Genomic DNA, 14,146 nt, shown 5'->3' on the forward strand with positions numbered 1-14,146 from the left:
AGAGGTTCCACAATATGTCCCTTATTTCGGTCAGTTGTTTGTCACCCTCCGCTTTTTTGTGTTGGCATTCTAAACTACTAAACTACCTAACCAATCTGAGTTTTCTGTTGCATGACTAAAACAACTTTTGAACGTACCACAAAAACAAGTTTCTTCTCGAGACTATTTTCCAGCGGCACCGTTGCTCCGTCCGCTTCCGCCCAAGACGATTGTGATTGGTTTAAAGGAATGGCAATAAACCAGAGCCCGTGTGGACTAGGCCAGACCTTCCTCCGTAGCAAGGAAGAAGGTCTGACAATGCGAGAAAAAGCGATACATGTATTGTATGTGTCAGTCTATACCTGCAGGGCGTCCCCCAGGTCGGCAGTGCTGATCTCAGGGTCCTCTGTGGTGTTGAAGGGGACAGGAGTTATCCTGACAAAGGTGAGGACGCGGGGTTCAGGGTACCTCCAAAGCATCACCCCTGGGCTCTCCTCTGTCTCGCTGTAGAACACTACCTCATGGGGTCCTGGCACTCTCTGGGAACCTGCCAGAAAAGATGAATAAACTAAAATATTAGAATTACTTCACTTTACTCTGTCGATAATCTGAAAGTAATGCTCATGCAAACCATATTTTAAAGGTCCCATGGCATGAAAACTTCACTTTATGAAGTTTTTTTTTAATCATTAATATGCGTTCCCCCAGCCTGACCATGATCCCCCAGTGGCTAGAAATGTTGATAGGTGTAAACCTAAGCAGGGTATCCTGCTCTTTCTTACAGGAAAATTAAAGCTCATATGGGCCGATCTAGAATCTTGCCCCTTATGAGGTCATAAGGGGAAAGGTTACCTCACTTTTGTCTGCTTTCCCCGCCCAGAGAATTTGGCTCACCCATGAGAGAGAGACATCATAGATTTCAAACAAGCAAAGTGGCAGTAGGTCAAGGCCACACCCCCAGCCTCCACCTTGCGCCCCCTCTCTACTCCTCAAAAGCTACAGACTCACAAGTGGCAAATACTAAGGAAAGCTCATTGTGGGACTGGCTCTAGTGGCTTTAATTCTGCACCAAGGTTGAATTTTGGAAAAGAGACTTCAGATACAGTATTAGGGGACCACTAAGGTCTATATAAAAGCATCCAAAGAGCACCATGTCATGGGACCTTCATTGATCTAAGCGCACGATGGGGGTGTTAAGGGGGTGTTAAAATAACAATAAAATGCTGTTATTAATTTTAGACCAGGTTTTAGACCAGCTTCGGTCTTAAACTAGCAGCTTTAAAGACAGCTTTGAGCCACGCCAGGTGAAAGATAGGGCCCGTAGTGTAAGTAAGAGAATAAGAAAATGGGGTGAGGAGAATAGATGAAAGGAAACAAAGAAAAGAGGAGAAAAGGATTAAACATGATAGCTGACCAGATGGATAAAAAAAGAATGTTACTGGAAAGCAGAGGATAAACTGGAAGGAATCCATGTATTTTTATATCTTGAGATAAAGTAGATTACTAGTTAACCGAGCCTCACTCTTCTGGTATCACACAAAGACACTTCTTCACAAGATTTCAGAACAAAAAGCCTGTTTAAAGACTTAACTGGCATCCTTGAACATTCACAGAAGCTTGCTGAAGAAAGAAACATGCAGAGGTTGAAAAGAATGGGATGAAAATTCTTATGATTTTGATGTGAATATTTAAAAAAATCACGTTCCAATCATTCTTTTCCCGATTTTTTTGCCGAATGTGGCAAAGAAAACAAAAAAAACAAAACAATGTAACTTTGAATTGCATGTATCTTTGTTGCTGCGTTGTTATTTCTACTATGGATTCCAAACCTTCCAAAACAATCTCTCCTAAAAGATCACGGTGGATGTTTCCACGCTTTCAGATGCCGCCTATAAACAAAGTGGCTGAGTAAACATTTTTGCTATTGAGTAAACAGCCAGTGATTGAACCATGCCAAGCACCTGCAAAAGCTGGATCACACTGGATCTAAACTTCTGAGTGGTGTTTGACTTAAGTCGTGGCTGCTGTTTGGGATTCAAGTCCTTTGGAAAAATGTTTATTTGAAAAAAACAGTCAAGCAGAGAACTGCTGCTTTGCTTGGCCCTTGGAGGTACAAACACTGGGAGTCTCTTTCCACAAAACACATTTCAAGTGGCAGCAAAAATCTGTCTGGGGCTAATTTTTCCCTTTAGGTGAAGCGATGAGCTGCCCACTTGAAGGTGGACAGTGTATTGTTCTTTTGCAAAACGGTGGATGAAAGAAAAACAGACACTTTCATGAGGCTTTGCAGACAGAGACTCCCTCTGCCCTTCTCTGCATCCATCTTTCATCTCCTCCTCCGTCCATCTATCCCATCCATCCCTGTGTCGGGCCCCTGGGGGCCACTCGTTGTTTTCTGTACTCCGGGGCCCGGGTTTCTCTTTCTGTTGACAACATGTTGCAGACAGATTGTGCTCTGTGTTCAAGTTCACTACTGTACATTCTGCTGTTTCAGCCAGCATATTAAATGCATCAAAGCCCAGTGGAACAGTGCAACAAACAAACCCTCAACCACAGCTGACAGAGTGGACGGCTGGTCTACAGCCAGAGAGAAGTTTGATCCTCTGTGTATAATGTTCCTGTGTGTGTCTGCGTGCGTGCACTTAAGAGGACAGCACACACAAAGCACAAAGAGGGGGAATAAACAGCATGCTACTCAGAGTGGAACCAGGCAGACATGTCCGATGAAACTTCTTTCCCCAGAAGGCTTTGATCTGACTTTGATTTAAGGCGATGTGTATCTTAAGTGACATCTCACTTTGGCACAAAGGTTCATTTTTTCAGGAAGTACCAACTCAGTTATAGGAGTTTCTGAATGATTGTCTATGGTTACTGTTTATCCTATGGAATTCAGGGACCAGTGCTTACCACTGCGCTGTGCATTTTGAAAACCTGGTCAAGAAATAGCAGGGTAAATGTATGTCCAGGTAATGTTATTTTACTCTGAGCCTGATAATGCTTTTTGCGACTAAGGCTATAAATGCCAGCAAACAGCAGTGTTGTAGTGCTCGCAATCGGTCTTAGTCAAGATTGGTCTCAAGACCACATTTTGAAGGCCTTACTCAGTCTTTTCTTCGTCTCAGCTAAAGCGGACACAGGATTATTTTTCCAAGACTGGTCAAGACCACAACTGCCTTTTGATTATTTTATCAAGGCATTTCTCATGATACACTTATGGTAATAAAAGAGGGGAATGAAGAAGATTCTTAATTTGTTTTCTGGTTAGCATTTTCCACTAGCGCTGTGGGAATTACACTGGTCTTGTATTGGTCTCGCCAAGGTCTCAACCACTTTACACTGGCCGTTACATTGATTTCCTATGGGGAGGGCGGTGGCGCCCAACTCTGTACTGCACAACCCCTGGCGTCGCACACGGCTCAGATTTGCCGCTTTGCTCTGCGCTCAAAGTTCAAATTATTTCAACGTTGACCTAGGTTTGACCTTTAGGGAGTCTGGGCTACTCCAAAACATCTATTAAGGTGCTTTTCTGAGGATGAATCAAGACACTTGATATAGGATTTATTGAGTATAGGAGCCAATGTTTTACCTAGGGATAAGCCTGGCTACACTATCAGTCCCTCTGCACATGATCAGTTTACATTGTATAAATATTCACCTGAGTCCTGGATGTATTGAAAATGTCCTGTACGCAGGTCATCTGAGCTGTGCTCTGTCCGGGGGGAGGGAGAGCCTGGAGATGGAGGTGGCTGGGTGTAGCAGGCCTTGCCCTTGGAACAGTTATCAGCTGACTCTGAGCCTTTCTGGAGGTTTAGGTAAACTAGGAGGTGCTCCTCCACCAGCTTCAGGCAGCTCAGATGTTCCTGCCCCCAGAAGACCTGTCGAGACAGAAGCACAGAGGGTGACGTGGTTGGGAGTGAACAGCAAGAAAAGTGGGATGGTGAATTAGAGGAGACAGAGGCCAACAGGGAAGTCAAGGTGTAGGGTTAGGGTATATTGGATGAAAGAAAAAGAGAGACATAGGGGAAGTAAAGAAAGAAGCAAAAAAACAGACTGTGATAAGGAAAAAGCCAGAGAGTGACACAGACTCATGATGCATAAATACCTACGTGTGCAATTATTTAAACACTCTTCTCAAAACAGGAAGAGAAACAGTCAGGGTAACCCTCATCCTCACCCCTTCACATCCTTTTGAGCATTGCCCACATGCTCAAAACACAACCTCACATCCTCTTTACTTAGCCACGGCATTCCCCTTCCCGTGCTCGTGCTCCATCAAAGAAGGTCTGCCTGGGGTTTGGACTAAGGACCAGGAATCTCTGAGTCAAAAACTCTTCACACATGGAGCTGCCTGCTTGCTTCTCACTAGCTCGCAAGGGTGGGTTATGACTAAACTCTCAAAAACAGGAAAATTTGGGTATGTCGTCCCCCCCCCCCCCATGTGTCTGGAAAGAGAGTACGAGAAGAAGGAATCGGAAGGAATTCCGGCGGTTTTTGCACAGCACTTGATTAAAACACCACAAACGCCAATATTTACAGTGGGAAATGTACGATTACGTATTAAGTGTTGAGTTAGGAGTCATGTTTCTGTTAATGGGCACGCAATAAAAGCATTAAGAGAACCATTGAAAATGGGGGAGGGGTAGGGGGTTCCCCCTGAAAAAGTAATGTGGAATAATACATTAGTAATAATGTGTTCAGTTAGTTACATTGAAAAGGGACTTTTCAGTGTTGACATTATGTAACTTCTCACAGGAAAAAGGCACACATAAGATATAACACCCTCCCCCCTTAAAATAGCTTTTTAATATTGGAAATGAGTACTTACTTACTTTTAACACTATAAGTACATTTTCCTGATGATACATACAAACCTTAACTGAAGTAAGATTTTTCAATGCAGGACTTTTACTTGTAACAGAGTATTAATACAGTGTGGTATTAGTACTTTTACTTAGGTAAATGATTTAAACTACTAAAGCCAACATGACGTTTAAGTGGGCAGCAGCATGGCCTCTTGATTCCAGGCTGTTCTCTAACTGGAAGAGCCTTATTCAAGCCCTTGGGTTTAAGTGTCCTTGAGCAAGACACTTCACTCTTACCAGGTGTACAGGTGCTGATCTGACCCTGGCCTCTAGAAACTGTAGCTGTGCAGGGGATACAACTTGTGACTGATGGTGCTGAATTGATGTCATGGGTATACAGTACAAACCTGCAGCAGGCCTCCCTTCAGGTCCAGCAGCAGTTTAGGGGGGCCGGGCTCAGGTCCGGGGCTGCCGCTGTGCCGACACCACCGAGCCTCCAGGGAGGTGCTGCAGGAGAACGGCCCCAGCAGGAGACGGTTTCGGTCCTTCAGCCCAGTTCTCACCAACAAATCTTGCAGCTCCAGCTGCAATGACGCAGACTGAACTGCATCTAGGAAGAGAGAAGCGGTAGCAATGAATGGCATGTGGAGCACAAGGGGGGGCACTACAGAGGGAAAACGGAAGGTAAATGATATGTCAAAAAATGATTTGTACTATGATGAGGAAAAATGTCTTGTCAATGTTACATTATGTGGTTTGTGGATTAAGTAGGAGCAGTCACTAATTTATTGATTACACATTGCGGGAAAAAAGGAAGAAAGAGGGTTCAAATAGATGGGGAATGTCTAAAATAAATACTAGTTTCAAAGTAAAATATGGATATCTCTAATTATGTATAAAAACTAACACAGCTCATTGATACAAGTGCAACCAGGCCAGATGAAACTGAAACACATACACAATTTAACCTCAAAATTCAGTTGCACGAATGCTTGCCTCTTTTTTATACTAAGTTCAATTAAAACAGTCTGTCTATGTAATAGCAAAACATACAGTACAATTAGATCAACCACATCACTAGCCTCTAAACTATCCTACTCATTTGATGTTAGTAACATAAACATTTGCCTCTGTAAGAGGAGAGCAGGATTTTTCCTCTTTAACAATTATGTGCAAACTATAGTATTTGTCCCTGCCTTTGACTTTTGTAAAATTTACCATTATTTGGTTCTGAGGCTAAAAACATACAACATGCAACCATAAGTTAATAGAAAGAGCAGATGTAACTCATGTGTGTCTCTGACCCGAGGTGTTCTGGGCTCTTAAACTTAAACCTGTATGGATTCAGGTTCTGTGATCTGGTAAACTAAAAGGTTTAGCAGACTTATGACATGGAGAAAATCCTGATGGGACCCAGACAGAGAAGCCAAACACCCACTCATCCTGAAAGAACCAAAAGTAGCAAAAGCCCCAACTTAATAAGGACAGTATTCTCTGTCCTTTCCATTAAAACAGAGATGTGTCACTGTGGTCACAGGCTGTATTGAACATGGTCTTTTGGTCCCATAAATCAGTGCACTGAAACTCCCTCTACTAGTCGTTGACATGGGAGGGCTGATCTGGTCAGTTAAAGCTACATCAGCAGCAGCCCACTTGGAAACCTCAAACCTACATGACTAACAACGCCCTGAGAAAAGGCTCTTTAAAATTGCTTTTTAACTCCAGAAATTCTCACTCCAGACCGCTTGTTAGTCTGGGAAAGTAAAACAAAGTAGCAACACACCTGTTTCAGTCCCTAACTGTAGGTATTATTAGGTAGTTAGTTTCTATTAAACAGCATTTTTTTGTAAATGTAACAAACAGAGGCATCTCTACATTACAAGGGTTAACCTTTTGTAAAACTGAAAATTAACACCCACAAGTTATTATATGAAACTGGCTTGTCCTTAAACAACTCTTCGTACAATATTATCAAATTATTTATTTTGTATTGTTATTTCCTGTGGATAAAACACCTGACACCCCAGTTATAAATGTAGCAAATCCATGGTATATATAAATATATATATAGCTAGGATTTGATGAAGATATTTCACGCAGGCATGCTCACATCTTTCCAGGCTTGGTAAACTGACAAAGGAACATTTTATTCAACATTACAGCGCAATAACACAACAGGGGAGTTGGATGAAATGATGGGTTTTCTTGTATAAATCATTCTGGGGGGGAAATATCATACCGAGATGACTCATTTCTCTCAGGAAAGACATTGTTGATGCAAGTTGGCAGTTTACCTGCTAATATCTTCTGGTGTTGCAGTGCAGAGAGAGCTGTTGGAGATCACTTACTGAACTGTGGACATCAGGTTTATTTTCATGGCTAGGATTTATTAGACAGCACAAGGGAACTCCTAAACTGGTTTGGTAAATGGAGGCTCTTTCATTCACACACGTATAAATGGAGACACAAGCACATGTAAATAGACACACACTGGAAAAAATGCCTGCATATATGCAGATGTTAATGCATATGCACAACCATGCACACCCAGGTGAACAAGTGGAAACAAATACACCCACACACACATTTGCGCACACATTTACAATGTGTATCAAAGTGTTCTCTCCAGTCTCACCATGCGTCATTTACAGTCCATTTGACCGCAGCATCCTGGTGCAAAAGCGAGTAGCCAGCACTCTTAATAATCAACCTAATTGGGAGTGGTTTTAATGAGGGGAATCCCTTTCTTTCTTCATCTAGCTCCATTCTTCCATCTAGGCTGAATAATAGTCAGGGGCACATTTCTCCATGCTCTCTTAATCCCTGCTTTTGCCCTGTATGGCGAAGTACTGCTATTTAGGTTGGTTTCCAGAGATGTGTCAGCAGAAGGCCCAAATAAATTACATTGCTCAGCTGTGAATTACTGCCATAAGAAGGGGCGGGGTGGAGGGAATGTTAAAGGAAAAAAAAGTTGGGAAAGTATTGGAGGATGAGGCAGGCAATACCTGCGTTCACTTAAATAGAGTATGTAACATATTTGCAGATGATGGGTAAAGCCACATGAAGCAAGAGACAACTGGGAAGAGAGAGCAATGAAAGAAACAAATAACATGGACAAAGATAAATGAGAGAAACCAAAAAGAGCATTAGATTGATGGGAGGAAAATAAGCAACACCAACAACCTTAGACCTCAGCAGTAAGAGAGATGATAAATATTGGAGGCCAGTGTAGAGACAGTTATCCGATGACCACTTAATACAGATGTGCACCATAACAGACAAACACAGATAAACATGTGCACACACGCCCCAGAAATACAAAGACATTTTACAGACACCAATCACTATAACATAACATAGAAAATTGTTTTATGCCACTAAGACATACACACTCACTTACAGGCGGAAAGACACGGGAGCAAATGGGCAGCTGTTGTTTTGGAGGTATTTGAGGTGGCTCCACTTGTGTTTTGGGGTTTAGTTGACTGGCTCAGATTGCGCTACATGAAATAGATCCTTGCATTTGAAAATGGCACGCATGCAGGCACACACACAGTTTTTCTAAATATTAAATTAAATATTCATTTAACACTATTTTTAGCCATAAGTAAGCAAGTACCAAGTAGTACACATGATATGCCCAAGACAAAGAGCAGTACATTGAAAGTACTTCAGTGTACCAATCCATGTACGATATTTAAACAGCCAAAGTGGGTGGTGGGGAATATAGACTGGATGGAAATCTTCCTAAAGTGAAATACATTTCTGGCAAACTCTTGGGTAAGATTAGATAGAATCTGAGACATTGATTTACCGTGTCGGTTTCTCCCTGGCAGCCGTTATCTGACCACTGCCTGGCTGATTTATACCCCAGGATGCACTGGTATCAATTAGAAGAAACCTAAAGGAGTCATTACCTAACTAGCAGAGGCCCCCGAAGACTGTCTGGGATGGTAAGAGTAATAGAAGTAATATACTGTCACTCACCACAGAAATACACTATACCTCACCACAAGACCACTATAGGACACTAGAGGAAACTGGTTTCATAGCAGGGGACACCGTCGGCCAAAATGGCACAATGCAAGGAGCTATGCGTCATCCAAGCCGGTACACAGTAACCGATGAGTGTTGATAAGTTACATATGGGTTCAATGAAAGTTGCAACACATTAGCAAACACAGCAAATTATGTATGGTAGATGTGTTTTCATTTCTTAATAATGAACTCTTCATGTGATCTCAACATAGACGACATGTATGAAGATAATGCTGCAAGATCTTATTCCCACACTTGGAATTTTCACCGTATGCCATTCTGCTAGCCAATTTAAGCCTGATGGGCGCTGACAAATTATCGGGTTTTAGGTCGAATTCGGGCCATCTTATTTAATACAGCTTCAGGCCTGGTGTGGTTTTGGTTTTGGTAATTTTCAAATGTAATTTAATAAGGAATCGCTCTCTTTCTCTCTGGCTGCTCCAACGGTCTGTGTCTGTGTGAACATGTGTCTGTGGGATATGTTGCAAGTAGAATATGCAGTGCCCAGCGGGAAAAGTGAACAAAACAGCAAATTTAGACCATTGTTATTCGTTACATTAACCTGGCAAACTAACGCTCCCTACCTGATAAAATCAAGCACAATATTGCTAAAGGGGGGCTTTTTAAAATCTCCACTGATTCAGGACACACTTTGTTATTATTGAACTTTATGGCCTTAAATAACCTTTGATTGTGCTTGCACATAGTTTTTTTCTGGATTATGACAGTTTGAGATACCAGCCATGTTAATGCAGATAATTTCAGCTGCAATTTGTGTAATATTTTTTATACTGAGCATATACCTTTGTTTCACTTTGTAAGCCACTTGCGCTTGTGCTGGTTGGCCGCAGAGCCTTTGTCTGTGTAGGCTAATATTATGAGCGTTTCCAGGCCAGTTATTTTTTATTTGTGAAAAAGTAGAAATAACATCATATAATGTTGGGTCTGTTTAGGTTCAGGTCAAAAATTTGGCAATAGGAACTGGGCTCAGTTTGATCAAGTCTTATGTGGGTACGCAGTTTCATGTCTGTGTTGACCTCCTGTAACAGGACATGCATCATATACATGTTTAACAATTAAAGAAACAACGAGATTTTAGCAGAAATGCTCCTTTTAAAACTAATCTATAGAGTTTTCACAAGGAGATACATTCAGGTTTTAAGATCACATATTGAATGTAGCCCACTACTGAGAGTAGTAAGCACATTTTAATAACAGTTGGGTCTTTGTACTTGTTGCTAGTATTATACCGGATATGTACTAGAGCTAAAAGTACATTAGTCAATCAGTTGATTGACTTAAAAATAATAGGCAACTTTTTTACTAATTAATCCTTAAAGTAATTTTTCAATCTAATATTGCATTCTGCACAGTCTCCTCCAAATTGTGAATATTTGCAGCATTTCTTAGTTTTATGTTTGAGTATTGGTTGGACACAGTATGCAATCTGATGAGGTCGCCTTGGCCAGTAGGAAACTGTGACAAAACTATATTCTGACATTAATAACTTTAAAAAGGATTTATCATATTGATCGCTAATTAAAGTAATCGTTGCTCGCAGCGCTAACATTGTACAACTGGCTCTATGCTGAGAGCCACCAATGATCCACAGAATATGAGTTCTCAACATTTTACAAAGACTATTGTCCAAAAAAGACTTCAAACTCTTATTTGTTTCTGATATTCAATTACCACCATCCCAGAGCTTTTTTACACTTCATGTCTCTGACCAACTAACTGTAATACATCTTGATCTCAAATCTGCAGCCGTGTGTGTGTGTGTGTGTGTGTGTGTGTGTGAGTGTGTGTGTGTGTGTGTGTGTGTGTGTGTGTGTGTGTGTGTGTCAAACACCTTGCCGGACGTTTTTTTTTCCCCCTATGTCTTCTCTGTTATCCATTTCTATTATTAATGCATTGAAAACAATATATTAGTTGGGTTGACTTGCCAAATCACGGCAGGGTGTATTTCCAAATATAAATCTCGTCATGTTTGGCTTTTCCCATGCCTGCTTTTCCCTGACTATTGAAACAGAAATAATATGATAAATGGAAAAGAGTGGCTTTCTTTCAGCAGAGTAAACAAACTGACATGATCGTAACTCAAGAGATTGGCCAGGGAAACAAAATAAAACTTGGGAAAAAAATAAAGAGACAAATAAATAATGGGTAGCTTTAACTTTGTTCTACGAACAGAAGTTTTCCTTTACAAGTGTGCTGGAGTAAATCACCGTGAAGGCAGCAGGGGGTCCGCATAGGCAAAGGACCAAGGAGAAAGCTTTGTGTGTACTGTATATGTGTGTAAGTTGTTGCATGCATATGAAAAAGTGTGCACTAGTAACAGGGCATGTCCATACGTATGTGTGTGTTCTTAGGAAATCGGGGGCACTCTATGGGCAGTCTGATGGAGAGCTGAGAGATTAGGGAGGGTCTTGTTTCATAGACCTTAAGACATATGTTCTCTCTCTCAGGCTGCCCCCCTCCTTTCTTTCATTGAACTATAAATGCCCCCCTACCTTGGGGAGTGGTGAGCCGTGGACGGGAGGGAGGAATGTGGGGCTTCCACTTGCTTTTCATTAACACAGGATCTGGTAACACACCTCACTGTCAACCTAATCCCCTCTCTCTCCATCTTGTCCCCTGGCAGAGGGGGCTGCCATGACCAGGTACAGAGCCCCAGATGTTCCATGGATGATGGAGGGGGGGTGGAAGACAGGGTCTTCACCCCGTTTGTAGCTATGGATGTACGCTGACGAAGACAGGGTGGGGTGGGGGTGAGTGTAATGGCATTATACCAAAGAGACCCCTGTTACTGCTCATACATAGTCTGCCTGTCTTCTGCTTTCCCTTTCTGTCCTGTATAATATCTAATTTTGTTTTTTGACAGACGTGTTTTTGCTCCTCTGTCCTACAACTCATTCACCTGTTCTTTCACTTCACTATATAACTCGTTCTGCTTAATTTTCTTTGTCTAATCATGTAAATTTCTAGAATTTCTTTTATCTGACTTTTCCTACTCTCTCACTCTAATTCTATATTTTTAGCAACCTCCCGCTTCCCTCTTTCTCCCTCTCCTGTTTCTCTTTGCACACTGGCATCATCCTGAGGTCTGCTCAGGATGTGCTCTATCAATCTCAGACTGCCACAGAGGACCAGCAGAGACACAGCAGCAGCAGCAACAACAGTAGTGTGCATACTGTAGAGCGGTAGTAATACTGCATTCTCCTGTCTTACATCTCTCATGTACAGCCTCTCCCAGGGGGGTCATTCCAGCTGACTTATTGTGGCAGCTCAAACGCTCAACCTAACAGAACGGGAATCCTAACCTTTATCTTTGTAAGGTATCCATTTTCTGAGGTACAGAGCGGACTGGAGAGGCCAGAGTGCTGAGTGATGGAGGCAGTGCAGCTAAGGCTAAAAGTCAGCAGATACATCTCTTGTCACCAGCGATCAGTCTGTGTAATTGGAGACAGTTTGTCTCCTTTCGATGGCAACAAAATCTGGAAACACTATGTGAAGAAGCCCTCAGGGAAAATCCTTGTGTGTGTTGTGACAAAGACCTCTAAGAGTGGTAAAGTTATCAAGCAAGAAAAAGAAGAAGACAACTGGGTGAGGCAAACATGTTATTCAGTGGGAGAACGTCTGACACCTGTTTAAAAATACAGTTTCCCATGCAACAAAAATCCTCTTTGTGGGCATTTGGTGCCATGTACACTAAAATCCTCCACAGGAAGTTTTAACGTGCTCTCAGATATGAGGCAAAGAGATGAAATACCAGGGCCAATAATGAGATCTACATACAGGATCTTAAACCTCTCAGGTATTTCAGAGAGCACTTAAACATGATACATGAGGAGTTAAATGAAACCTCTGGTACACACAGGATGACAGCATTAGTTTTATGGCAGTTATTATAATGTCTTGTTCAGAACAGACAGAGATGATGTTGTGTTTTTTGGACCATAACAACAAACACTATTTCAAAGAGTTTGGAGCCAAACTGGGGATAACTGATCCAATGGATGTCAATAAACACCTGGGGTCCTGATCCCAATAGTTCTATTTGCATCCAGTCAAATTATAATATCTTAAGGGCTGAGCTGTGGATCTGTGTCAAGGTGCTGGTAACTGTGGGGTAAACAATATCAATGAAAAGACAGCTCACTGCACATGAATCTCCATTCGCTGTGTTTACTGTAAACAAATCAAAGAAAACTACTCTTAACAAATCTTTTGAAACGTATTTCTATGTGCAAAGGAAGCAAAAAGACAATAAATAGTAGATTCATGTGAAAGCAAAGTGAGTGGGAGGGGATTAGCTTTCATATTAGTACAATTGTCTCTGAACTCTATTTCTTTTTCCATTGCAGTTTCAACTGTGTTTATCGAAGTCAACACATCAAAGATGAAAGAACGCTGAAAAGCTGGTGAAAATCAGAGCGGGGCAGCAGCGCTGAGTATTGTGTCACTGTGCAGTTATGCAGATTTGAGTAAACAAAGTGCAAATTGTTTGAGGTTTTAATTAACATTTTCGACAATCATTTTATCTGAAGTAACCCAATATAACAACATCTGTCAAACAGATGCAGGCACTTAGGGAGCCCAGTTCCAGCTCTGTGCTCGTCCCCCTGCAACCCCAGCCAACAGGGGATGTGTTGCTCAGTGGTACTGGGGTACAAAACATCTACTCACAAAATAATGAGTGTTCCTTGTTACCTCCTGCATGTCAGCCCCTGACCCTCTTTCATCTTTTCTCTTCCCATCTGCTGTCAAATTTAGAAGATATGCCAAAAAAAAAAAACAGTGCCTCGGCTCACACCCAACAGCACAGAGAAATTGGAAGCTTTTTAATTTACATTAGCAGTTCTGATTGTTCGAATGGAAACACAGTAATGCCTTCTGGATAATAGTCAGTGTTGATGATGAAGGGTTAGGGTTTGGTCCGAACACAAAAACAAACATCTCGCTCTCACACACGCACACACACAAAGATATCTTTCTCTCTTGGGCCCTAACACACACATACACCTTGCCATCAAATACACACGCATATGCACATACGCCCGCGCGCACGTACGCGCACACACACAGAGTCTCGCAACAACTTTAGATCCAAGACTAACACAAACATCTCACTTTACAGTTTACTGACAAACCTTGTTTTTGGCAGATGAGGGCTTTGCTAGCATGTGTAAAAAAACTGCACTATTCCAAATAAAACTAAAATCAAGTCTGGTATTTGGTTCCCAGTGTGAGTGAATGACAGTGTGTCAAATTGTCCAAAAAGGCAGAGACACATCACATATTCTTCAACAAACAAGGGGGGGGGG

General features: G+C 41.8%; 1 protein-coding gene across 4 annotated transcripts in view; it reads right to left on the reverse strand.

Moving 5' to 3' along the window:
* vps13b (vacuolar protein sorting 13 homolog B) overlaps positions 1 to 14,146 on the reverse strand; it is a 354,534-nt gene that overhangs the window by 84,314 nt on the left and 256,074 nt on the right. For all 4 annotated transcript variants that reach the window (XR_004332501.1, XR_004332502.1, XM_032519244.1 and 1 more), the window contains exons 39-41: positions 5,189 to 5,391; positions 3,635 to 3,854; positions 342 to 526 (exon numbers count right to left, since the gene is read on the reverse strand). Coding sequence is in view for 2 of the 4 variants with exons in the window: in XM_032519244.1 (XP_032375135.1) it covers positions 342 to 526; positions 3,635 to 3,854; positions 5,189 to 5,391 (608 nt within the window). In the remaining 2 variants the exon portion in view is untranslated. The remainder of the gene's footprint in view (positions 1 to 341; positions 527 to 3,634; positions 3,855 to 5,188; positions 5,392 to 14,146) is intronic.

Source organism: Etheostoma spectabile, chromosome 6 (genome assembly GCF_008692095.1).
Source record: "Etheostoma spectabile isolate EspeVRDwgs_2016 chromosome 6, UIUC_Espe_1.0, whole genome shotgun sequence".
In the NCBI taxonomy this organism is placed as follows: domain Eukaryota; kingdom Metazoa; phylum Chordata; class Actinopteri; order Perciformes; family Percidae; genus Etheostoma; species Etheostoma spectabile.